Source organism: Gigantopelta aegis, chromosome 3 (genome assembly GCF_016097555.1).
Source record: "Gigantopelta aegis isolate Gae_Host chromosome 3, Gae_host_genome, whole genome shotgun sequence".
In the NCBI taxonomy this organism is placed as follows: Eukaryota; Metazoa; Mollusca; class Gastropoda; order Neomphalida; family Peltospiridae; genus Gigantopelta; species Gigantopelta aegis.
The window spans coordinates 26,793,375-26,821,264 of record NC_054701.1 but is presented as its reverse complement, the minus strand read 5'-3'; the positions used below and the strand labels follow the sequence as shown (position 1 = coordinate 26,821,264).

The 27,890-nt window shown below is 40.1% G+C and overlaps 2 protein-coding genes and 1 non-coding gene across 3 annotated transcripts; 1 reads left to right on the top strand and 2 right to left on the bottom strand.

The window, feature by feature from the left end:
* Positions 1 to 94: 94 nt before the first annotated feature.
* Positions 95 to 1,681, bottom strand: LOC121368573. The gene has a single exon (XM_041493311.1). The coding sequence runs from the start codon at positions 1,679 to 1,681 to the stop codon at positions 95 to 97; it is 1,587 nt and encodes a 528-aa protein (XP_041349245.1).
* Positions 1,682 to 11,131: 9,450 nt separating this feature from the next.
* On the top strand, positions 11,132 to 26,095 carry LOC121368572 (proton myo-inositol cotransporter-like). The gene is given in 8 exon segments (XM_041493310.1): positions 11,132 to 11,546; positions 14,768 to 14,927; positions 16,337 to 16,542; positions 17,608 to 17,708; positions 18,173 to 18,475; positions 19,092 to 19,221; positions 19,224 to 19,244; positions 25,774 to 26,095. Coding segments are annotated over 8 exon segments (1,542 nt in total). The 3' UTR covers positions 25,980 to 26,095.
* Positions 13,438 to 13,510, bottom strand: Trnar-ucu. The gene has a single exon. It is a non-coding gene; the product is annotated as a tRNA-Arg (tRNA).
* Positions 26,096 to 27,890: the final 1,795 nt, after the last annotated feature.

The following is a 27,890-nucleotide window of genomic DNA, read 5'->3' as shown; positions in this document are numbered from 1 at the left end:
GTATCTTGCAAGCCAAGGTCCAATTCCGTATATAGTATATTGCATTACGAAATGCAGTACACTTTTTTTTTTTTTTTTTTTTCTCTTTCACAATTTAGACCAATAGTCCAGTCTGTAAGATAAAATGAGCTGTTTTTTCCAGTTCGCCTCTCTTTCCATAGAGTTTGGTGTGTATGGCAGTTTCGATTGGCCACTCAGCTTGTCTCAGGTCTTGATGAATTGGACACGCCTGTAAGATGTGTTCTGCTGTTTGGTCTTCCAGGCCACAACTGCAGGTCGGTGTTGCTGCAAGTTTAAACTTTCTGAACATGTGAGCATTCAGTCGGTTGTGGCCTGTCCGGAGTCTCAACAGAGTTACTTGTTCCAAGCGACTGAGAAGGTGGTAATCATCTTGTTCTGTCCTGGGTCTGTTGGCTGCCTTTATCAAGGTTTTCTTCTCTGAGAAGCTAATGTTGTTGCTGGGCTGTACATGATTAGCTCCTAGCTTGGCTAGCCTGTCTGCTTCCTCATTTCCTGGAATCCCACAATGTGCTGGGATCCACTGTAGAGCTACTCGTCTTTCCTTTGCTACCTCTTGCATGGCTTCATTCAGGTGAGGAAGTTTTTCCCCTTGCAAGGCTTGTAGGACTGAGAGAGCATCTGTGAGGAAGACAACTTGTTGACAGTCTTCTTTTGCATCCTTGATCATTGTAGCAGCCTGAATAAGTGCATGGGTTTCTGCATTGTAGTTGGAACTGTGGGTGCCGGTTGGTACTTTTGCAGTTAGGGTATTTCTTGAAGGGAGCTTGATAAATATGCCTGCCCCTCCATTGGCCACAGCATTTGTTGACGAACCATCAGTGTATGCATGGATCCAAGATTCTTCTGGGTACCGGTCACTGATCATAGCCATTGCCAGTGACCGTTTGACCAGGTCGTTTTGGGAGTCTGCTGAAGCTAATTGTGGGACAGACATGCTGATCTGTAGATTGGCTTGTTCATCATTCCATGGTTGTGGAAGATCTGTTGGGCAAAATGGAAGTGTCTTTGGTAACGGGTTAGCTTGGTGTTCTCTAGTAAGTCTTCTGCTTTGGTGGATGAAACTGCTACGTTTGAGACGATTCTTTGTCAGACCATCCATTCTTTGTTTCATTGGATGATTGGGCAGGTACCTGAATTTCTCTGCCTGGATCATGATCTTGGCATCTCTCCTCTCACCAAGGGGTTGTATTGCTGCAGTTTTTTCCATGTCTTTAATGGGTGTAGACTTCATGGATCCCGTTATGATTCGCAGAGCTTGGTTTTGAACCTTGTCTAAAGCTTGCTGGTTGGTCTTTGCAGTGGTTGACCAGGCTGATGAACCGTATTCAAGATGCGGCCGTACAGTTCCTTGATATACTCTCTTGAGGATTGTCTCATTTGCTCCCCAGCTAGTTCCTGCTAGTTTCCGCATGATGGCTAATTTGCATCTGGCTTTTGTCTCTGCCTTTTGAATATGTGGTTTCCAAGTTTGTTTCTTGTCGAAGGTGACCCCAAGGTATGTTACTTCATCTGCATGTTTCAGTGGAGTGTTCCCAATTTTGATTGTTCCTGCTTTTTTCTTTGGTGATAGAGTGAAGAGTGTGGTAGAAGACTTGTCTTTATTGATAGCCACACACCATTTTTCTGACCAGGCTGTCAGGTTGTCTGCTGCTATCCGCATTCTGTAGGTGGCAGTAGTGGCATGCTCTTCCTTGCACCACATCACCAAAGCATCGGCATAAAGGGCAGCTTGTATTCCATTGGGAAGTTCCTGCAAAGGTCATTGATGAAGATTAAGAAAAGTGTAGGTGATAGGACTCCTCCCTGTGGGACCCCATGTCGCAAAAGTATTTTCTTGCTTTCTTTTCTGTCAACTGTGACCCTTGCTCTACGGTTGTGAAGATATGATCGGATCCACGCAAGCATGTTTCCAGATATGCCGCTTCTCTGTAGCTTGACGATGAGGCCATCCGTCCATACTTTGTCAAATGCCTTTTGCAGATCTATCCAGGGAGTGGCTAACACATGTTTTTTTTCTTGGAATGCATCTTCAACTTCTTGAGCAAGATATGCTGTTTGGTCTTCAGTGCTGTGAAACTGTCTGAAGCCTGACTGTTCAGGGGACAGGATGTTCTCAGTTTCCAGATACCATTGTAGGCGTTGGTTGATTATCCTCTCCACTGTCTTAACAACACAACTGGTTAGGCTGATTGGACGGTAGCTTTCAGCTTTTTTTCGGTCTTTTCCTTTCTTGTAAATAGGGATCATAGTAGCCTCTCTCCAGATTTGTGGAAGGACCCCATTTTCCCAACTGTGATTGAAGATCTCCAGTAGTTTGTTGACTGCTGCACTGCCAATGTGAGTTAGCATCTCATTGGTGATCAAGTCTGGGCCTGGTGATTTCCTATTCTTCAATTTCTTTAGAGCTACATGTAACTCATGCAGTGTGATAGGTTGTTGCATGGGTCCTGTTGGAGTGGCGTTTATTGATCTCTCCCTTTGTTCTTTTCTTGCTTCTCTTTGCTGTTCGACAGTTATGTGTATGCTGCTCTGTTCTTCATAATTGTCAGCTAAGCGATTTGCTGCTTGTTTGCCTATAATCATTTCTCCATTATCTTCCAGTGTTATCCTCTGTCCTCTGTTGTCCTCATCATTAAGTTGTCTTGTGAGTCTCCATAGTTTGCTTCCATCTCTCTCCATATTTAGAGCTGCTGTCTTTTCTCTCCAACTTTTTCTTCTTGCCTGTACTTTTGCTTTGAGATATTTTGCTTTCGCCTGCTGAAGCTTCAGGTTGTTGTCATGTGAGGGTTGTTCTTCAGCCTTTTTCCTAGATTCAGACATGTCATCCTGTAGTTTTTGAAGGTGGTTAGTCCAGTAGGGTTTGTAGTCTTTTCTAGCACCTCTTGGGATTGTCTCATGGGCTGCCTGAAGGATACATGCATTAAATTCCTTGACAACATGGTTGATATCCCTTCCTTTCACTTGCAAATTCTTTATCAGAGTGCTTGTTCGATGTCTGTAGATACCCCATTTTGCCTTCTTATAGTTCCAGCGTGGAAGTGGAGACTGAATGCTGATTTTTCTGTTGACAGTGAGGATTATTGGTCTGTGGTCACTGCCTCCTAACTGCTCTCCAACTTCTCTTTTCATATCTCTCTGGATGTCTTCGGTGCAGAAAGCAAGATCTGGAGTGGAGGTGGTGTGCCAACATCTGGAGTAAAACGTTGGAGTGTCATTTGGGTTGTTGACTAGAATCAGTTGATTTTCATCTTGCCAAGTTTCCACTTCTTCTCCACGTCGATCTATGTGGTTGTATCCCCAGCTCTGTGAATGGCTGTTGAAGTCACCAACTGCTATGAAGTTTGCTTGAGATACCTCTATGGTGTCTAAGGACAGTGGTCGATCATTGGGACAGTAAAAATTTAGGATTTGTAATTCTTCTGCATTTGTTTTGACCTTGATCATTTGATATTCAGAATCCTGCATGTGCACTGATGTCTCATAAGCATGGATGTTGTTCCTGATGAGTGTCAGAATTCCTCCTTTATGGCGGTTTGTTCTGTCAGATCTGAAACATTGGTAGCCTCTGATTTTGAAAGCTTTGCTGTTTTGTAGATGAGTTTCTTGTACACAGCAAATGTTGATGGCTTTCTCATGTAGGAACTGTTCTAGTTCTGTCTTTTTGTTGAAAATTCCCTCAGCATTCCAGTGCAGTACACTAAATGGAACGGTACCTCGACTTGCAATTATGTCACTGACGTAAAAGTTACGCATTTCATTTTGTATTGAAAATGTACTGTTACTTTTGTTAACAAATGATGCATCCTGTGTTTGATTTAACTGAAAAATCATGAGTTTTCTTTTATTTAAGCACATTGCTAAAAGTATTAGAGGTGATACTTGAGCACTGTGTATGCAAATGAGATAGGTCACGTGATCTATCTAATTGGCTGATCTCTAAGCTTGGCCTGATGACGTCACGGCATGGGGACGCTGCCCTCCAAGCGTCGGTGCTAACTAGGTCAGTGGCTTTAGCAGCTGTAGATGTCAGAGGAAAGCGTCATGACGCTGACCTCTGTGTGGCGTCGGTGTAAACGGGCTTAATGGGTTTGGTAGCTGTCAGCATGGGTATCCGAACAACTAGGCTGTGCAGTAATAGCTGTGCTGACGTTATAGCGTGGCGTCGCTTTTAACTGGGTTAATTTTTTTTTTGCAACTGTAGACATCAGGGGGAAATTCCACAGAGTGGGTTGCCCAGAAATCATGTCCATATGGTGCCGACCCAGAGGTATTTTCGGTACGCTGTGGATGGCGTGGGTTGTGACGTCAGGGAAAAAAACCTAGAACATGTTTAGACACGTTCGTGTGCTGACCCAAGTTGGCATAGGTATGCTATGATTGAATAGGAAGTTGAACGCAATAAATTAGAAAACTCACTTTAATTTGATTGTGATACCGCCACTGGCGTAGCCAGGGGTGGGATTGGGGACGATAAAACATAAACAGGGGTAGAATTAAAAAAAGATTCGGGGCTAGGTGATTTTCAATCTAATTAAAATTAGCTCCACTATTACATGTGGATCTAACAGCAGCCAGTTGGAGCTTATGTCCACCAATCAAAACCTTACTTGCAGAATATTCCAGTGATTTAAAAATACATTGTCATTTGAAAACATTCCGAATTATCCTAAGGGTATACGACATGTTTCGTGCGAATTACGAATGCCTTAAAACATGTTTTATTTTATAAAATAAATAATTTGTAATGTAAAACTGAAGACTGAATTTTTTTTTTTTTTTTTTTTTTTTTTATAAATAAATAAATAATTTTTAATGTAAAAGTGAAGACTGATAACCCATCCCGTACGTATTGGTATGGTTCGCTGTATTGCGGCCACTAAAATTGACTCGCCCGATATTTTTAGAATTTGTATGCTCCCAAATAACGTTATAAAAGGCGAAGTGTGATTGGTCATAAAATTATTATTTACAGACGAAATGTTACCTGTACATTGGAGACTGCGCAGTGTTGTTAGCAATCTGATTAAAATTAGTTCTACTGGTCTAAATAAGGCATTCGTAATTCACATGAAACATATCGTATACCCTCGGGATAATTCAAAATATTTTCAAATTATTTTCAAATCACTGGCATGATTCTGCAAGTAAGGTTTTGATTGGTGGACATAAGCTCCAACTGGCTGCTGTTAAATCCACATGTAATAGTGGAGCTAATTTTAATTAGATTGGGTGATTTTGGCTTTAGGTTTTAGGAAGTGTTTGGGAGAACCAAAATAATTGGATAGCGTACCCAAACCCAACAATTCTTTCAACATTTCTACACATTGATCACACGTGCTTAATGACCAAAATTAAAAACAAAAACATGCCGCAGGTTCGTGTGCCGGGAATGGTAGTGGAGGTCGAATTCCACCCCCACCCCCCAACACCACCCCTCGCTCCAATATATATATATTTTTTAATGCATTTTTTGGGTAAGCATGGCTCGATCCCCCTAAAAACTTTCTTGACCCAAGTCTGGACCTACCCTACACAATTCCCTGCTCACTTGCCTGTTAGCAATTACTTTTTACCTTACAGGCAAGTGAGTAGAACATTGTGCAGGGTTTGTCCAGACTAAGGCGAGCGAAGTTTTAGGGGGATCGGGCTATGCTTGCCAGAAAAATGCATTAAAATAAATAAATATTTTTTATCTAGAGCGGAGGGGGCAAGTTCGAAAACTAAAATAAAGACTTCAGGTGAATGCACAAACAATTGTTTTAGGCAACCCTAACTATTCTAAAAAAGATAATATTATAAATTTAATACTGCTAATTGCCAAACAATACATATACAAATCAAAATTCAAAAGTCAACTAACTTTAACTGGCTTCCAGAATAGTCTGAACACGTATTACCATATAGATAAGTATATTTTCATAATAAATAACAGAACAATCTGGAATTGTTGGACAAATGTACATTTATTTTTCAGAATTAATTATGAGTACATTATATTTACAGAATATATAGAAATGATTTACAGATTAGTTATGTAAATATTTATATAATGCATCATCTATTTATTTGTTACATGTTAATTTTATCAATATATATATATATATATATATATATATATATATATATATATATATATATATATATATATATATAAAAAAAAAAAGGAAAAAAGTTCGACCCCATCCCCTGCACATGATGAACCTGCCTAGTTTATCAATATTAAAAACCACGAAGAGAATTTTCTTTAAGTTTCTATTATTTTTACCTGGTGGGTTTTTTTCGGAGTGGACAACTGTCCCTCTTGTCCCCCCCCCCCCCCCCCACACACACACACACACTAGCTACGGTCCTGGAATGCACCAAAGACATCCGTTTGTTCTGGGTGAACGGCGATTGCTCATTAAAAATATTTGTCATAAACGGTCCCTCTACTTTTCTTCAGCAAATGACGCCCATGGTCCGGGAAAACGCTAAGGCGTTCTAGCAACAGTTCCATAAGTAGGTGCATGCTGCATGCTGCATGATAGGGTTACAAAAACAAAACAAAAAACCAACAACAACAATCAAAAAAAAGAAGCAAAAAAAACCCCGCATTTTAAAACGTACTACATCGAACTGCTTGAACACTAGTGCAAGGCGCACATCAAGTGAATATCTTTCTACGTTCATTTCGGACTTTTTCAACACAGAAGTACTTCATTTTGTGTCGGACAAAATGACCGCTAATGTTAGATTCGTGACAAAAGCCCCGTTCACGTGACTAAAATTAAACCTATGAGTAAATATACTTATCATGCAACCATGCTTCTTGTGACCTGACAACCTACCTGATAATTAGAAGTGTTATCAGGTCACTAAGAATGAGTTGTGCGCATGACGAATGTTTGCTAATTTATTATTTTTCAAACATCCATGTTTTCAATTCTCCATTATTCGCTACCATTCGGAACTAGCTAGCGTTTTGAATTAAACATCTTGAAAAAAAAAAAAAAAAGTAGTTTCCTGCAAAGAATGTTTACATTGGAACATCATCTGACGTCACAGTCACTAGCAGCAAGTGATGTAGATCTTCTTCAGGTCACACGTAAACCTGAATTTATTTTCACAGAATAAGGTACAAAAATTGTAATGTTGTGACACAACAGACTTTGAAATATAATCAAAGCATTTTATATAAATTTTGGAAACACATAACTTTTAAGCTGGCTTATCTTCATAAATCAAGGCTAATATTCGTTCGTCGTATTCAGCCTTGATACATGTCGTCAAGAAATCGTGCCACAAAATGCTTAAATTTCATTGGATGCGATGAGATCTGATTGCAACGAATCGCAACGCTCCTTATAGATTCCCTTTTTATTGTAAACAAAGACGCGTCAGCGTCCGGCGGTTAATTTTTGATATTGCTTTCAAGATTGTCACATGTTACCGATGCTGTGATTGGTCAGCGATGTCATCGTGCAAGGGACATAATCGGTGTTACAAATTTTCTTTTAATAGAGGGCGCTAGTAGTGGATATCAGTAATCTTGACTACATGTATCAAGGCTGAATACGAGGAACGAATATTAGCCTTGATTTATGAAGATGAAGCTGGCTATGCCATTCCCAAAATGTTTTCGGGCACCTGTTATTGTCCAACTTCCGGTAGTAGTTTCTAAACGATAAAACTAATAGTTTCTATATCGGTTTCGAACCCCAAAACCAGATGTACGCCCTCAATTTATTTGAAGAAAAACGTTTCCAAAGCCGCCATTGAACTAATTCAGTTACTCGGTGTATCGTGGCACACACACACACACACACACACACACATTCGAGCATCATGTAATGTATTTATGGCTGGGTTATTTTAAGTTCAATAAGGGAAATTAAAATGGAACGAGATTAGTTGTCTATAAAAAATTTATTACGCGAGAAATGACATACTGTCATCGAAAAGCTTTTTCATTTCATAAAATAAACTATTTATTGAGTTTCATCAAACTAGGGATGTTTCTCTGAATACGAGTATGTTGTGTAATAGGCTTTCTCAGGGTGAAAAAACAACAAAAAACATTCCCTGTGAAACGGATCAATATTGTTATACAGCTTGTCATGAACTGAACAGTATTGGCAAAATATGATCTGTGCCATTTATTATTATCTGGTGTTTCTTGTCAAGAACGGAAGAGATAGGAATGGTTGTTTAACGACATCCTAGCACATTGTTGAATCAGCGGTTGTTTGGTGTCAAACGTACATCATCTGGACAGAAATCCACTGTCGTTTTGATTTGTGTCATGGTCGGGATCTAGCCCAGTCGGTAGAGCGCTCGCCTGAGGAATAATCAAACTGGCATCGTATGATCAAATCACCTCTGGAACCATTCTCTGATCAAATTGGATTTCTCCCCGTCCCGACTAGTGAACCAGTCCACTACTGGTATATTAAAGGTGAGGTGTGTGCTGTCCTCAATACAAATAAAGATTCCTCTAAAACTGTATGACATAATAATCAAATGTTTGACATTCAATAGTCGATGATTAATAAATCAATGAGCTCTAGAGGTGTTAAACAAAAACAAACTTTTAACTTGATTCGCAACAGAGCAATGTCATGCTTTTTCCGTCGCATTATATCGATAATGCCACATTTCATTTCAATTTACTTTAATCCAAATATTCAGTCATCCTGAAGAAGTGAGATCTTACTCTCATCTCAACCTACCATTTTCCGTTATTTGATCCGAGCAAAGCAGCGCTGGTATGAACTTTAGTATAATTTAATGCATTCAGAATGACTGTTCACACTGGAAGGTCAAGTGACTATAAAATCGTATTGGCTCATGTCAGATCTACTATCGGAGAGTAAATGGATATTGTGTCCAACTACCGGAAAAATTTAAGCAATCAAATATCAGTAACCTGAGCTACCAGAGCTCTGTTCAAGACTAAGACATAATTAAGTTAATCGCTAGAAAAAGAGAAGCTAGTATAGTGGCCCCGGTAAGATGTACACTGGACTGGAACCGGTTGTAAGGCACGAACTCAGTAGCTATCAGTGATGATCTCGATGGTCTGTAATCACTACCACAGATCGATCTGTGTTCTACCACCAAGCTAAATAATATTCCTTCATACCGTGAAAGCCTGTTCACAACGAAATGATTTTCAAAAAAGAAAAAAAGAAAAAAAATCGGTAGAGCGCTCACCTGAGGAATAAACAAACTGGCGTCGTATGATCAAATCACCTCAGTGGACCCATTCTCTGATCAGATTGGATTTCACCCATCCCAACTAGTGCACCAGTCCACTACTGGTATATTAAAAGCAAGGTGCGTGCTATCCTATATACAACTAAAATATTCCTTGCTACTAATGGAAAAATGTAGTCGCTTTCCTCTATGACTGTATGACAGAATTACCAAATCTTTGACATCCAATAGTCGATGATTAATAAATTAATGAGCTCTAGTGTTGTCATTAAACAAAAACAAACTTAAACTTGATTCGCAACAGAGCAATGCCATGTTTTTTTCGTCTTATTTTATTTCAATTTACTTTCATATTTCATTTCAATTTACTTTAATCCAAATATTCAGTTATCCTGATAAAGTTAGATCTTACTCTTATCTCAACCCCATCATTTCTCCGTTATTTGATCTCAGCAAAGCAGATCTGGCATGAACCTGATTATAATTTAATGCATTCAAAATGACTGTTCACACTGGAAGGTTAAGTGACTACAAAATCGTATTGGCTCATGTCAGATCTTCTATCGGAGAGTAACTGGATTTTGTGTCCAACTCCCGGGGACATTTACGCAATCAAATATCAGTAACCTGATCTACCAGAGCTCCATTCAAGACTAAGATATAATTAAGTTAATCGCTAGAAAAAGAGAAGTAGTATAGTGGCCCCGGTAAGATGTACACTGGACTGGAACTGGTTGTAAGATCTCGATGGTCTGTAATCACTACCACGGATGGATCTGTGTTCTACCACCAAGCTAAATGATATTCCTTGATACTGTGAAAGCCTGTTCACAACGAAATGAATTTCCAAATATGTTATGTAGACATGCCGTCATCTCCAGGATTTCATTTTGTTTTTAATTGATTTTAACAATTTTGATCAATTATAGAATGAGTGCTTTAGTTACTGTTGAACCACTTACACTTCTTTCATATATATGACAGTATCGGTGCATCAGCAATTATATGCTTATGTTTACGAACGTATTGATAAGGGCAGACTAGAGGATAATGTTATCAGAAGGTTGATGCATGCATACCATGTATGCAAGGGTCAAGGATATTATCAATCGGCCCATGCATTGTAATCAAATGAGGCTAGTGGAATATCGCTCAATCACTGAATAATCACTGTAAATACAAACCAATCGGGAGAAGAACAAACAATTCAGTATGGAGTGTACACTTGTAATCACTCTCACAGATAAGGTGGGAGATAAGTCTTAACACTTCCAATGCTCATACTAGTCGCTATAGCCACGCACACACCCGTGCTTATTTCACATACACGTTCGACAAGTGGCATTCGCAAACTAACACTGCCTGACAACGGAGGCAGCGCTGTGTTGACGGGTCATTAGAACTATATCCACATTCCATTTTCATATCAGAACTCTAGCCCAGAACTTAACGCATGTATACAAACCACTGGGGTTTTATTTTTTTTATATATATATTTTTTTATTTTTTTATTTTTATTTAAACGTCGTCGATTACATGTGATGTTCAGTAATTCGCTTGTATAAGCGCTTTGTGGTGACGTATGTAATTTTTTTTCTTTACTCTTAATAAAGCCATCATTTGTTGGCTATATCTATCTTGCTATTTTATTTTTGGTACAACAGAACCGTACGCCCAAAGCCGTCATTCGGCGTTTTAAAATTAGTACAATGTTATAATCAAACGTTAAGCATAAATGAAGATATCCATATCGACGATATCTTTGGATACTCGTATATTAGCTAATAATTTCTGAAATATTATTTCTTCGTCGCATTTTATTCTTGGAAGATTACTGTGTGTATTTTAAGCGAAGGGGATTGACAGTTGCAGAAATTTACCATTGGTACCAGAGTAAGCTTAGACAACGATCATCATGGAAGAGAAATATCGTCACAATAAAGGGGGAAATGGCGATACGATGAACTCGAACCCAAACATCATAACAAATCCAAAAGAGGAAAATACCAAATTTGTGTACTTCCTGTCATGCTTCGCGACTATTGGAGGTCTGATATTTGGATACGACACAGGAATCGTGTCCGGTGCCATGCTGCTAATAAAACCTTTCTTCGACTTGAACACAATATGGACAGAGATAATAGTTAGTGGCACCATCGGTGCGGCCGCGCTGTTTTCTCTTGTAGCTGGTTTCACCACGGATTTCTTTGGCCGAAAGAAAACCATCATGGCTGCCAGTTTTGTGTTTACGGGAGGAGCTATTCTCATGGCGCTTTCACCATCCAAAGAGATCTTGCTGGTGGGCAGGATAATTGTGGGAATGGGTATAGGTGAGTTTATATGGTGATATTAATGTGTGTTGTCACTGGCAAAGGAATAGATAAATATTACCACTAGACTAGGTGCGGATTCGGAGGGCGGGTATAGGACGTACATCCCCACCCCCATTTTGTTTGGAAACATTACTTTCACTTAAAAGAGCATGATTTTAAACACAGTATATATATATATATATATATATATATATATATATATATATATATATATATGAAGGTGCATGTAAAAGATATCTTGCTACTTTATCCGTATGAGTAGCATAAATGATTGCAGCGGCACCTAACCACACTATTTAATTAGCGTGTATTAGTTATTAAGAAGTTAATTTGATTCAGTGCTGAAAATGGACAACATGGCGACTGTTTATCACATTCAGAGCTATTCAAACGCCCAGCGATGTTGTCATAGAATGCTTATTGGATATCCTACTTCTAACACGTTTAAAGTCCATACTCAAGACTATAGCAGTGTTCATTTGCAGATGTTATCTTTACACAATGCTGACCTACACTGTGCCCCGCCTACACTAGTCTGTCTTGGCCATAACGTAAGTAAAGCGAGAGCTAATAGTCTAGACCCACTAGCGATGTTACAATGATCGATCGATCATAATCGAAAATTGATCGATTGGGTTCTACCGATGTGATATTATAATAAAGAATATATAATCGATAATCGCGATGAAACTGGTCTTTCATTTTAGACGACAGGATTGATATGCTGGGGTTTGGGTAGGTTTTCATGTGTACTTGCAGATACCGATAGATATTGAAAGTGAAAGTAGCAATTGTGTGATCGATCCCGGTGAACACGACTATAGGTGCCAAGTTGACCGGTTGGTTCAAACCAATTATAACCGATGACTGATGCTGAAATCAGTATTACAACCGATCACCAGCACTACCATTGTGCTATATTTCACACTCCATATAATCTGTTTTAAATGATGTTACAAATATAAATAAAGTTAAAGCTTTTTTCTTTTTTTTAAAATATGTTATTGCATAAGCTTAAATCGCCTGCACTTTTATCAATGGGAGGTTTGAGAGAGAACAAATATATATTGCTAATTATAAACACTAGCTGATAACCAAACCGTGCATGCTGACACGTGTCGTTGGGTTAGATAACAAATATTCGAGTCTTGATTTTGAATGATCTCCGCAAGATAATGGCATTTATGAACGTAATCATCGGCTATTGAATGTAACACGTGGTAATTTTAACAAGCAGACTGACAGAGAGAGAGAGAGAGAGAGAGAGAGAGAGAGAGAGAGAGAGAGAGAGAGAAATAGAAAAATACAGGCAGACAAACAGATAGGTGGATAGACAGACAGATATAGAGATATTTTGTGTGTGTGTGTGTGTGTGAGAGAGAGAGAGAGAGAGAGAGAGAGAGAATGAGAATTTAAAAACGTTAGATGAACCCCGTTTCTACCATACAGGAAACCTTCTGAAAAGCAGAAAGATTTTTTTCTATACACATCTCCAAATGGCCCACAATATTTCACAATAACTTTCTTGTATGGAAAAATATATACGCAACACTCAGAATGCAAACCTGTGTAAAGTATCCCTAAAAGATTCTCACGGGATAATGGCCATAAACAGGCGCAGATGCGATAGAAAGGTACTAGGGGTGTGCATTTCCTACCTCGAACTCAAAAGTACCAAGACAATCGTCTATATATAATGCATGTTACTATTGTTAGTTTACGTTGCTTTACCGTAAGTGAACGTTTTGGTAGCATATCCAATTCGCTCGTTATGTAACATGTTTAATGTGTTCATATGCTACTAGGGTTTTGAACGCCCATTCAGAGTCCGACCTCCGATATAATCGGGGGCCTGACTTGGAACAGGGATAACAAAAATGTTTGTAGACATCTCCGGCGGGATTCGAACCCGCGACCTCTGGATTAGAAGTCCAGCGCGCTATCCACTGCGCTACGGGGACATAAATGTTTTGGGCGTTGCACACTATCCATAGAAAAATTCTATAGCCGCTTCTGTATCTATATAGGATAAAACAAAAATACACGATTATGCATTATGTACTTTTTATAATGATAGTGAAGAAACCACTGAACATTTTATTCGTAAAATATGGAAAGGTGAAATTTGCAAACATTGATTTTTAACAACAGGATTTTGCGTATTTGTTTATGAACAAATCATGTTTGGGATACAGAGAGGAAAAAATATATTAAATCATCTAATTTTGAACACAAAACGATACATTTATTACGCTCAATATACATTAAGAAATACTACTGGCGCAAACCATCTGTGTTTAGAATTGTGCACATATACGTGTGTTATCGATTTAAAGATATATACCACTGGCTGCTCCTAGGTGATGACCCGGTCGATACAGCCATACCATCCAGTGAAATAAGGCGCTATCGAAACTGGTTGCACTGTGACGTGTAAGTTAACCCGAAACACCTTGCTCTGTGACGCACAAGTTACTGCAAGCGCATTGGTAGTAAATCAGTTTCAGTTGGAAAAGACGTTTATATTTTATAAGCTGGTTTTTGAGGACATGTAAGAGATAGAATATAACACTGGTGTCCCTTAGATATATTTTATCTTACAACTCGTTGTTTAAAAACATATCCAATTCGCTCGTTAAATACGTTTAAAAAAAACTTGTTTTAAGATAGTGTCCAACGGATACTCATGTGGTATTGTTTATGGAAAACGTGTTTCAACAATGAACTTGTTTTGAGATCTGTTCATTTTATACAAATGATCTGTCTTCATATTAACTAAAATATAAGTCAGTGAGATCACCGAGGTTTTTCATTTTCTAATTCATATAATAAAGAAACGAAGTAGGCTAATGGTTTTACCTACTTTGAGTTTGTTTTGTATGTATTTATGTACTACATGGTCATAAATTCTCACGATGCGTAAGTGACAAAACATCTTATGTTTGCGGAAACCCATTTGAAGACGCTGAACACTTCTTACGCTTTTGTCCACTACACCATAGTTTGTAATACTCATTTGTCATATTTTATTATTTGGAGACCCAGACCTTAGTCTCCAAGAAAATAATGCTATATTAAAATCTGTGCAGAACTTCATTACAAATAGCAAACGTTTTGAGATTAATTAATCAGTCACATTCGTTCTCTCTCTCTCTCTCTCTCTCTCTCTCTCTCTCTCTCTCTCTCTCTCTCTCTCTCTCATATTTTCTTTTCTTTAGGATTTGCCTCCATGACAGTTCCGATGTATGTAGCGGAAGTTGCGCCAGCTCAGATCAGAGGTCGCCTGGTGACCTTGAATCAGCTTTTCATCACCATTGGTATCGTCATCTCAGTACTCATTGCTGGGGGATTCAGTGAAATGAAACCAGACGGCTGGAGGTAGACAGTATATATATATTTTTTATTTTATTATGTTTTTTTTATTTTATCCCACTGCCCCCTTTCCTTTCTCTCCTTTGAATTCCATCTCATTTCTTCCCGATCTGGCAACTCCTCCTATCTTTCAACTCTCTTTCGCTGTCCACCTCCACATCCCAGTCCTTGTCTCTCCAACCGCGACAGGTGCTTGTCTCTTGTGGCTATCTGTGCCACACACCTGCCATTCCCCATCAGCTTTTAGCTGTGGGCTTTCACCACTTCGGGGAGTGTTCAGTAGTTACTTCTGGCATTGGTAAGAGGCACTTGTAACCACCCACTATGCACCCCTACTACCGGTGGTCGTTAGTTAGTGCCGTGGGTCAGACCAGCTTTATTAGCGGCAAAGGACAAGGATGTCAGGTGGGTGCAGGGAAATACACAGAGACTGCACCCGTGGAGAAAGATGAGACAGGTAGGCGATGGTGTGGACAGCTCAGAAGACAGAGTCGGAGGAAACTGACAGAAAGGGTCGAAACAGATTGAAATCGTGGGAGAAATTGGAAAGTTTTGTTTTATATTAAGATACTGAGAATGATAGGCAGAGGGTGATAGATGAGAAAGATGAATGAATGTGTGAGCCAGCTTTGACGGGATTTGAACCACTGTCGTCAGCTTGATTGTCCAGCAGCTTATCCACTAGACCACGGATCTCACTCACAATATATTATTGATGAGACAAAACATATACATTAATAAAATACAGCAAAATAATTGTACTGCTAAAAAGACAATTTGACACATCTGCCGCTAAACGTCAAATTTAGACGTATCGGACTAAAAATAATGTACACTCTGCATATGAACGCACGCACACACACACACACACACACAACACACACATATAAACACACGCACACACGCACGCACTCACCACAACGTAACATACATACATGCACGCGCGCACACACACACACACACACGCATACTTATAGCCGATCCCATCCTAAAAAAAAAGTTTTTGTAAATAATTTCAATTTGCTTTGACGAAAGAAGAAAAGTAAAAGTGTTTTGGAAATAACAAAAAAGCACCCCAAAAAAATCCACACAGCTATATTTGTGTTCAATTTAAAAAAAAACATTCAGCTCAGAAATAAATGACTTGTAGTAAATGCCATAGAATGAAAAAAGGCGATTCCTGTGGGAAATACTTTAGTAGTAGTAATCTGGTGAAAACCGTAAGCTTCAAAGAAAAATATAGAATGTCCATATCGAAATTATAGAAATCAAAATAGTTTTAATCGGTACATAAATATAAAATGAAATGGAGTCACTTTAGAGATTACACATCCCACCTTTACTGTAAGCCTAACTAACCACTGTCAGTCTGCACCGGCTCTACATTTATGCCGTCTTTCGTGTTTTATACGCAGGTATATGCTTGGGTTAGCAGGCGTACCTTCACTGATCCAGTTCTGTGGATTTTTCTTCCTCCCTGAGACTCCTCGTTGGCTTGTGAGCAAGGGACGAGATGTCGAGGCGCGTGCCGTGCTCGTGAAGATACGAGGAACCGATGACGTCACGAGAGAACTCGACGACATAAGAACAGCCATAAATCGTGATAAGCAATTAGATCAGGGTAAACAAGTTAAAGAAGTAGCAAGTTGTATTAGGAAGCAGGCGCGTGTGCAGGAACGTATGCAGGAAGGGGTCTCGACTGTTGTCGAGCCAAATTTATGGGCGGGGGCGGGGGGGGGGGGGGGGGTCGAGGTCGAGTACAGCTCCTCCGGGAAATGTATTGAAAAAAATTGATCATGGTAACCACGTTAGTCCAGGGGTGTAGCGTGAGCTGAACCTGGGGGGTGGGGGGTGGGGGTGGGGGGTTCTAATATGAACCAAGTGGACCTTTTCCATTTTGTTTTTGCACCACCAGAAACTCCATATGTATAAACCTGTATGTTTTAGTTCTGAAAGTGGACCATTTGCTTCAGCGGGTGTGTGTGTGGGGGGGGGGGGGGGGGGGGCGACCCCCCCAGCCTACGCCCCTGTAGTCTAGAGGTAGAATCCAATAAGTGGCTTATTAAAGAAGTAGCCAAGTTTAGTCGAGGCGCGTGTGCATGAAGGGGTCTTCACTGTTGGCGAGCGAAGTTTATGGGGGAATCGAGTCATGCTCCCCCAGAAAATATATTTTAAAAAGAACATTTGCTAGAGCAGCAAAGGTGGTTTCGTCCCCTGAAGCCCTCCCCATGCACACTCGCCTGAGAAAACAAAAAAGACCATTATGGTTTCTCTGTACAAGACAATATAATGGGTATAAAATGGATATTTCGAGAAAAAAAGAGGATAATGTGACATAATATATCACTACACCCTCAACACAACTGCGTAGCCGAGAGTTATCAGACGAAAACCGCAAGGATTATATATGGATGTACCCACCCCCAATGTAAAATCATGTCTATGCTAGCGCTTGAACAAACAATTCACATACTTTTACCCAATCTGATTGAAATCAGCTCTACTGGTATAGTTATTAACCTGTAGAGCTAATTTTAATCAGATTGACCTTTAACCAGCATAAAACTTTCCATACCCGAATATTATAAATCATATTTATACATGATATATTATATATATTTTAAAAATATATCATACATGTACGTGATTACATAGTTTTTTGTTGCATGTGCGTGTTTTGTTGTAGGTTGCACTCTGGGTAAAGTGTGCGGCACTCCACACGTGATGAAGGCGCTCTTCGTTGGATCAGGACTGCAGCTCTTTGGGCAGCTTTGTGGGATAAACACTGTCATGTAAGAACTACAACGGCAAAAACCAATATTACATTCAAAATGGAATCCATGTTCATTACAATTGTGAGTTTTATTGGACATCCCAGTGGTAAAGAGCTCGCCTGATGCGCGGTTGGGTTAGGATCAACCCCCGTTAGTGTGTCCATTGGGCTATTTGTCGTTCCAGCCAGTGCACAACGACTGGTATATCAAAGGCCGTGGTATGTATTATCCTGTCTGTAAGATGGTGCATATAAAATATTCCTTGTTACTAATTGAAAAATGTAAACTATACGTAAATTTCCAAATGTTTGACATCCAATAGCCGATGATTAATAAATCAATGTGTTCTAGTAACGGGCTGAAAGTTTCAAACAATGGCCCCAGATACTAGACTAGTACTATATATACATGTATAACAAACCCAGCTTTCAATAACTACCAAATTATGAAACTTGAAAGTCCCAATCTACAATACAGGTGGTATTTATAGACAAATTTGACTGTTCACAAATAAACACCATTGTCAGAATGTGCCATTGTGTAAGGGTCTGCAACGATTGCATCAAAGACAGTCGCTGCGGCTTCTGTTACGACGACATTGCCAATGGAACGTGTCTACAGGCGCAACCCAGCCACAAAGAGGAACGAGCGCAATATGACCGTTGCAACGCAACTGTTTCCGCTACCGGCATGCACTGGGCCCAAGGGTACTGTCCAACAGACTATTCCTGGATGGCTATTCTAAGACTGGCTCTGTTTGTCGTTACGTTTGCACCAGGTGTGTAAATGAGTAAATAATCAAGTTTTAAAATGTTTAAAAAAAATTGTCTCCTTGTGTAAAACGTTCTGTATCTGAACGACAAAACTATTTACGTATTCAAAATCGTATTTCTGCCTAAAGCAGAGTCTAAAGGACAAGATGACAAGGTCCTGACTGCTTCCATAAATCACTGCCAGGTGCTTCATCTGTAGTATGACTGTCCCCGGGATGATATGCCATTCCGATTTCGTGTTTAGGAAGACTTCCACTCCCAAGACTACCCCCCCCCCCCCCCACACACACACACACAAAAGAAGAAAAAAAAGAAAAAGAAAGATGCGTTATTGGTTTTGTCGTCTTTGGTGACAAATGCTACAATATATACTAGTAATTTAAAAGTTAAAAATAATTTATTTCAAATATATGAATCGTACAAAATGCATGCATTTGACAACATAATAAGTACATATAATGGTTACATCAGATATATAATAAAAGTGTTTCTTGTTGTGAACAGTTCATTTCTTGGCATCGTTTCAAATTTGTAATGATAGAGTTACTAACAGTGAACATTACATTTGTCTAGGTATGTTTTACCCTTTAAACTCTACCTTACTATGTGCGTTTTGAATGCAGGTTTGGGGACCAATGCCATGGACCATAAACTCTGAAATCTACCCTTTGTGGGCGCGTGGGACGTGCATTGCCATGGCAACTGCTGTTAACTGGATTTTTAACCTTGTAGTGTCCTTCAGTTTTCTCACATTGAAGAAACAATCACAACATACGGTAAGTTATTACCAGGGATTTTGAAATCTCGTTTAAAATCCGTATCGATGTGATACAGTATCGCATTCCGATATGAGGTCCACGATACGATGTGTCGATCTAGGGCAGCTATATCGCGATTCATACGATATATTACAGGCCCGTATTTAGGGCGATTCGGGGGTTCGTCCGAACCCTCCCGCAAAAGCTGAGGTCCACATTTTCCTGTTTTTCAATATTGCACAAATACTTGACTGTAATTTTTGCAACTTTCCCATAAAACAATGTTTGTCTTCATCATTTAGCAATCCCCATACCAAAGCTGCAGTGTACATAACTCTAACTGAAAAAAAAGAAAGAAAAAGGAACTTACATGTAGCAAAAAATTTTAATTGTACTTTCTGCTTTATTGATGACTTCGTAGCATTCGATATTTACATGATAATAACAGCAGTTCACCTTCTATTGATTTATTAACCAACGTTAGAAATAAAAGGTCAACAACAAAAAGTAATCCTGTTATGTCAGGTCAGGTCATAGGTTTTAACGTGCACATTGAGAACAAGTTGTTGTAGCACACGCCTGTCATGGGCCAGACGCAGTTGTCGACATTCGCTGGCTTCTCCGTCCAGAGCAGGAACAAGTTTGGGGTGGGTGGCAGAGAGGGTTGGTGTTGGTGCTATTGAATTTGCAAATGTCCCGTAGGATTAAAGCCAAATAGAAAATGTTACATACTTTCTTGAATGTAATTTCCAAGTATTTCAAAATGTTTTATTGCCATCTACATTATGCCATTTTGAGGATATAATGCCAATCTAATTAAAATTAGCTCCACTGGTTAATTACTATTACCTATGGATCTAACAGCAGACCGTTGGAGCTCTTGTCCAGTTGACCTTACTTGCAAAATCATTCCAGTGATTTGAGTGCGAATAATTTTTACATGCTCATATACCACTAAAGTTTCGAGCATGTCGGTCCCGGGGTCTGTCTCTGGATAGCCAGGGACTTGTCCCGGGACAGAAAAAAAATTAGCTGACAATTTTGAAATTTACATCCAATAATAATAGTGGGCCTTTAAAATTTTGATGCGCATCTCTAATATAATTAATAAAGAAAATTCTACTATTAAATTTGGTCGCTAGATTAGATCGGATGGTCAAAATGAAATTAGATAAGATCGGTGGCCTGACTCGGGATGGAGGGGAGGGGGGGGAGGGGTAGGGGGAGGGGTAGAGTTGAAACTGGGCAGAATTTTAAAAATAGCAATTAGTTAAAAAAGTTAACAGAATTTTAAAAAAAAGAAGAAGAAAGAGTTACAAGCCAGAAATAAAAAGAATTGACTGCTCGGTCGAATATTTATATAATTTGGAGCATTTTAGAAGGACAGTCCAAAAATAAATAAGAGAAAGAAGAGAGGATCAGACTATTTAATAATATTAAAAAAAGAAAGTAATTTCGACATAAACTTTTGAACAAAGGTCTAAAAGTTTTAAAGTCCGATCTATATGTCGACATGAGTGGCCTCGTTAAGGCCGTTAGGGTGCACAGCTTGTAGGTACGAGATGGGTTGCATCCCGTCAAGAAAACCCCTAGATTGACAATCAATAGACGCTGAAGGTGTAGTGCTGTGCTGAAATACGGATCTTGAGAAGCCGGATCCGTCTGAGCGAGAGAATAGTGGTGCGGACGGGCCCGACTCCGGAGGATACGAGATGGTATCGCAATAAAACAAAGTAAAGTCTAGAAAAAGAGCCCGCTTCCTATTTCTTCTTAGAGTGGGGCAGTCAATCTTCCAGTGCTGCTAGGACAGGCTCGGACATGTAGAGACTAAACGCGAACAACCGTGGCGTTCTGCAGAATGGCCGTCATACGAGTCACGAAAGATACAAGTCAACATAGTCAGACGGAGAAATGACGTGGAGGCAAGGAATCTCGCTAAAAAAGAATCCAACTTGGTGGTGCAGACTCAAAACGAGAAGCGTTCCAGCGTTCAATTAGTTCCAATGGCCGCATACATCCCAGTAGAAAACTTCACTTCGTTGACAAAAACAACAAAAGTGAAGGATCCCCAAGTCGAGCCGCGAAAGCACGTGCAGTGTGCACAAACACGTCTTACCGCGACGAGCTGCAGACTGGGAATGCAGTGATTTGAAAAGAATTTGAAAACATTCGGGATTATGCCGAGGGTATACGGAATGATTCGGGTGAATTACGAAGTATGCCGGAAACTAATATCAATAATTCGTTTCAAGACGAAAAAAACCCGGGATGGTATAGCCATACAATCTGTTTATATTATATAGTATACAATCCAGAGTGTATTACTGCACTTTTCCCTCTTTTTTAATGTTGAAATAGACCAACAAGTTCGCCTATTGCATAAATAGTCTCGCCCGATATTTTTGATTAAAATTAGCTCTACTGGGTCTACCAGTAGATCTAACAGCATTGCGTGGACTCCCATGTCCATGTCCAGGTCATCTATAAATTTAAATATCGACCAGGTTAGGTCAGGTCAGGTCATAGGGCTTTACGTGCACATTCAGAGCAAGCTGTTGTAGCGCACGCCCGTCCAGGACAGGAAAGGTGGGGGGGGGGGGGGAGGAGGGGAGGAGGGACCGCCTGCGCTGGCAGGTGCAAGTGAGCACCAGCAGCCCGATCGGTAGCAGGCGGGGGCGGGGGGGAGGGGGGGGGGAGGTAATGGTGCTATGGAATTTTGAATGGAGAAAGAATTATGCCAAAAGAGAAAAGGTGCGAAAGTTTGATTGAGGAATTTGGCGCAATTTTGAACGGTCGGTCAAAAAGAAAGTTCCGGAGCTTAAATGTAGGTTTTTACATTAGTGAATTGAGAGCAGCTCGTTAATTAGACCTCTATGATGCTGTGGTGTGTCCCTAGGTTGGCCATAGGGCCCTTAAAAAGGGCCTGGCCGCTTCTGGTCGTGGCATGACAACCCAGGGGAGACTCGTGCAATTGTGTAAACACCGGTAGGCAAGGCGCTGTCGTTCCGGGGTTTTTCCAAATCTTGTTGTTGTTGCAGTTAACGACGTCCTTCTCTTCAGTGTCACCAAGTACCAAGTAGACCACCAGCAGCAAGTATTTGGGGGTGGGATAGGGTAGGCTGGTATTCTTTTGTCCAGCTTCCCCTGGGTGCAGTGCAATTGTGTACTCGGAGCCGGTATTCTTTTGTCCAGCTCCTTATTAGAGTACGTGCTGGGCCATTAAATGGGGGCGGGTGCATTGTTATCATTAGTCAATGCACCCTATGTACTGCGGTTGTGCGTGCTGTCTGTTTGTAAACCCTAGTTTGTTGTTACGGTTATTCCTATTGTCCTAAGTCCCTATTCTAATGTAATCAACGGGAACCCAGAGCCATCAATCCTCCCCACCCCCCATCCTTGGATTATAATGAAATACAAGGAGGGGGGGGATTATACTAGCCTAGCTATCTAATTTGAAGTGTTTTCCCTTATAGTGTGAGTATTGGTTAAAAAGCCTAGTGCTTAGCATACTTAGTTTGGTTACCAATAAAACAATGCATCTATTTAGGTAGGGAGTCAACTATCGGTTTGGAATAATAGTATGTAAGTAACTGTATACATGTACCAAGTTGAATTTTGTTTCCCACCCACTTAAATTCTTAGCTAAGTTTGCACACGTATTGGTAATATGAAGTTAAATGATGTCTAATAAGTAATATCGACCAATTACACTTCGCCTTTTATACCGTTATTCGGGAGCATACAAATTCTAAAAATATCGGGCGAAACTATTTATGCAATAGGCGAACTTGTTGGTCTGTTTCAACATTGAACAAAACATGGGGGAAAGTGCAGAAATAAACTCTGGATTGTATACTAGTATAAAAAAAAAGTATGGCTATACCATCACAGTTTTTTTTCGTCTTGAAACGAATTTTATATAAAATTTTATATTGCAATTAGTTTCCGGGATATTTCGTAATTCACCCGAATCATTTCGTATACCCTCGGCATAATCCCGAATGTTTTCAAATTCTTTTTAAAATACTGGTATGATTTTGCAAGTAAGGTTTTGATTGGTTGAATGAAAGGTCAACTGGACATGAACTCCAACGGGCTGCTGTTAGATCCACATGTAATAGTGGAGCTAATTTTAATTAGATTGCGCAATCCACTTATCGGCATACGCACAGTATCGCGACATACCAGTTGGTTAGATCTCGCCGTACGCATATAGACAGTATAAACGCCTGTTGAAGAGAATTTGTTTTATTAGGGGCGGGGGGATATAACTCATGATTTACACGTATATTGAAAATGACGCCTGCAAGCTACTGGTAGTGTTTTAAATATTGGGTGGTCAAAATGGCTGAACTTTGAAAGTTACTTTCCAGTCGTTAATGATTTAAAGTCACCGTCTGCAGGTGTTTTTTTAAATACTGGGTGTCTGCAATTGAAAATGGATTGTTGATATCCCTATGTGCTACATCTCATGATTGTAAGCCTACATATTTATTTCGAACTGAAAACATACTTTTCAATGTCTTACTTCTACTTGCCGTGTTGACGAAACTTATTCTCCACAATACACAACTCGGTTCAGTCAGTAGTTCGTAATATGTTTGTAATTATGTATCTAATTGTGGCCATCTCTCTTTAGATCAAGTGTCAAAATAACTATATTAATTGAAATAGCCATAATTTAAAACATGTTAATTAATGAGTCGTTCATCATACATTCATTTTCTTTTCCAGTTGTGGCTAATCATTCATAGTTCATGTTCATATTGTTTTAAAAAAAAATCAATTTGAGATTAGTAAAACGTATGACATCACTTTTCGATATCACGTCCTGATTTTAACGCATTCCATTCATTCATTCATTCATTCATTCATTTATACTTATTTTCGTCCTTATATCCAATTAAGGTTCGCGCACGCTGTCTTGGGCATATACCTCAGCTATTTGGGCTCTTTGTCCAGGAGAGAGGATGAGTAGTTAGTTGTTGGTGGTTAGTGAGATGATGATGATGATAACTAGTTTAACGTGCCCATATACCACTAGGGTTTCGAACACGCCCATCCCGAGTCCGACCTCCGATAAGATCGGTGGCCTGACTCAGTGTTGAAAATGGGCAGAATTTTGAAAATAGCAATTAGTAAAAAGGTTAATAGTATAATTTAAAAAAAAAAAAAAAATTACAAGCCAAATTGTTTTTTTTAAAATTGACTGCTCGGCCGAATATTTATATAATTTGGAGCATTTTAGAAGGACAGTCCAAAAATAAATAAGAGAAAGAAGAGAGGATCGGACTATTTAATAATATTTATAAAAAAAAAGTAATTTCGACATAAAATTTTGAACGAAGGTCTAAATGTTTAAAGTCCAATCTATATGTTCACGTGAGTGGCCTCGTTAAGGTCGTTAGGGTGTGGAGGTTGGCCTACGGCGAACTGATGAGCGGAGAACCGGCAAAGGCGGGGATGAAGTGCTTCCATCTCTGGTCGGCGAGGATGGTTATAACACTCCGGTAGTCGTTGCCGAAAAGGGCCTTGACGATCCTGTGGATGGTATGACTATCCATCTCTCTAACTAGGACCGCTTGTCAGTAGACTCCTCGGCGCTGAGTTAGTACCAACCCCGTCTTGCCGGCTGTAGACTTGATGGTGTGTAGCTCGTAAGCGCTTCCATCAGGCAGTTGCTTCAGCTCTGGTTCCACTAGTCCGCCCATCAGTAATGCCGGATCCGAGGTGTCCCCCTGCACGAACTTCAGGAAGCCGGACCTGATTGTCCCGATCTGAACTTTCCAGACGGCTTCCGAGTCGGAGGGGGACGGTGCCTGTGAAGGTGGAGGCCTTGCCTTGTCAGGCTGGTCGCTCGGCTGAGCGACGGCCTTCCTCTTCGCAACGGCTCCTGCCCGGACCGCCACCTTCCGAACTGGCAAGACTGGTGACAATGGCCAGTTACGTGTAGGCGGTGGCGTAGAGGGAGATGGAGGTCCGTCTGCGGGCGTCTCGCACATCGGCGCGTTGAGAGCATCCCTCGGTGTTGACGGCGGGTCCGGATGAGCTGGTCCTTTCGTCTTGGGTCGAGCCGGGGGCGGCGACGCAGAAGGGACCGCCGCTGGCGGTTGAGCCGCCAGTTTTGCCCCCCCCCCCCCGAGCCGCTCCTGGCGCACGTTTCTTCTTCCTCCGTCCTCTTCCCTTTCTCTTCTGCGAGTCCGAGTCGCCGTACACCAATGTCACGGTTACCCGTGACCCAGTGTACGCGACGCGAAACTCCAGCAGCGATCCAAAGCTTGCAATCAATCCCCCCAGGTGTGTGTGTGTGTGGGGGGGGGGGGGAGACAAGTCGAGAGCACAGGCGACAGCGTCCAGCTTCATCGAGAGTTAGCTTGGAAGTGGTTAGTGAGAGACAAGTCTGTGTAGTTACCTTATACCTACCCATTGAGTGGTTAAGCTCGCTCTGGGTGGGAGCCGATACCTACCAGCCTTTTGTCTGATGGCCTAACCACTACACAGCCGAGGCCGGTCAAACCATGTACCACTAACTGCATTGTCTTTTCAGGTACGTTTTGGCTGTTCGCATGCATTTGTTTAGTTGGGATGATCTTCACGTTGATTTTCGTGCCCGAGACGAAGAACAAGACTCTGGAGGAAGTCCAGTTACTGTTCATGACAAAGACGGCCCGCGAGTCAGCAGGCGCTCAGTGTGTACGATGTGGAGGTGTCCGGGGTAGACAATGTCGCTCAAAACGATGTGGCTCACAGTAATGTCCACAAGTCGGAAGATACCAGAATGTAACATATACCATGTAACATGTAATATATATATATAACACAAAAAAAGTTTATCAATTGGGTACTACTGTATTGCACTGCATTCAATGACGTATCTTTGCAAGCCATGGTCCAATTCCGTATAGTATATTGTATTATGAAATGCAGTAAGCCTGTACTGAACGGAATGCTACCATAACTTACAAAGATGTCACTGACACGAACGTTAGGCATTTCCCGTCCCAACCAATGCGCCATGGCCAATGTTATATCAAAGCCCTATCAAAGTGCTTACATAAAATATCTTGCTGCTAGTAGCTCGAGATAATATTTCCAGTAGCAGCCTGCTACTTCAAAAAATATCTCAAGCTATTTATTTATTAGCTTGATCGCTCAACATTTTAACTCTCATCATCAAGTACAGTATGTCTTTTTCTTTTGCAATTCTCTTTTTGGCTGGACAGTCCTAATGCAGAAGGTAAGCGCTAGGCATAAGACAAGAGCTCGAGATAATAAGTCGAGACTTCAAAATAATATGCCAAGTGTTCGAGATCTATAAAGTAAGTAAAAATAAGTGTGTCGTAAATACACTGGTGGTATATTTATGACACACACGATTATTTGTTTTCTTCCATCAAAGGCCTCAAACTCTCGACTTATTATCTCGAGATCTCGATTTGTTATGTCAAGCGCTCAACATATTAACTCTCGTCGACATGTATGTCTTTTGCAAAAGTCAACATGTATGTCTTTTTCTTTTGCAATTTTCATTTTGGTTGTACATTACTGATGCAGAAGTCGAGAGCTCAAGAAAATAAGTCAAGCACTCGAGATAAATAAGTGAAGCATGGGAGATAATAAGTCGAGCACTTAAGATAATAAGTCGACAGATTGAGATAATAAGTCGAGCCCTCAAGATAAAGTCGAGCAATCTACAACAAAAAAGAGACAAGCACTCAATACTATAAGTCGAGTTTCAGATAATAAATCACATACTCGAGATAATAAACTGAACACTCCAGATAATAAGTCGAGCACTCAAGACAATAAGTTGAGAACTCGGGATAATAAGTCAAGCACTTGAGATAACAAATCGAGCTCCCGAGATAATAAGTCAAGAGTTTAAGATATTAAGTTGAGCATCCGGGATAATAAGTCAAACGCTCCAAATAATAAGTTGAGCATTCAATATAATAAGTCGAGTACTTATAATAAGTAATGTGCACTTGAGATAATATGCCGACATGTCAAGATAACAGGTTAAGCACTCAACAAAACAAGTCCAGATTTCGAGATATAAGTCTAAGTTCAATATCTTTAAAAGTAAGAAAAACGTGTGTGTGTCCTAAATATATCACCATATTATTTATTTTATAGTTGTTGTTTTTTTAGATTGTATGAAAAGAAAGTTTGAATTACAGGTGTTTAACATAATTAGTTATTTTGACACCGTATGGCCGAACGTTCATTCATTTCTGTGGCAACGGGATTAAATAATAATGGTAACCATTTTGAATTTATATACATAGTCTTCGGCTGTTACGCCCGTGGTTCATAATAGCCGCTCCAATTCCATTAGCTTATCGCCCAAGCAATGACAAACACGATTGCCTATGTCAAGATTAAAAACCATGGAGGAGAGTGCAATAATAAACTTTGGATTGTGTACTAGAATAAACTACTTATGGCTACACTATCATGTTTTTGTTTCTGTTTGAAACGAAAGTTCAACATTAAAATTTTATATTGAAATTAGTTTCCGGCATACTTCGTAATTCACCCTAAGCATTTCGTATACCGTCGAGGCATAATTCGGAATGTTTTCAAATTCTTTTCAACTCACTGGCATGATTCTGCAAGTAAGGTTTGATTGGTCGAATGAAAGGTGAACTGGACATGAGCTCC

What these genes read in the sequence shown, in the direction of transcription:
- LOC121368573 (XM_041493311.1), bottom strand. Translation starts at nt 1,681, where the DNA reads ATGCGGATAGCAGCAGACAACCTGACAGCCTGGTCAGAAAAATGGTGT.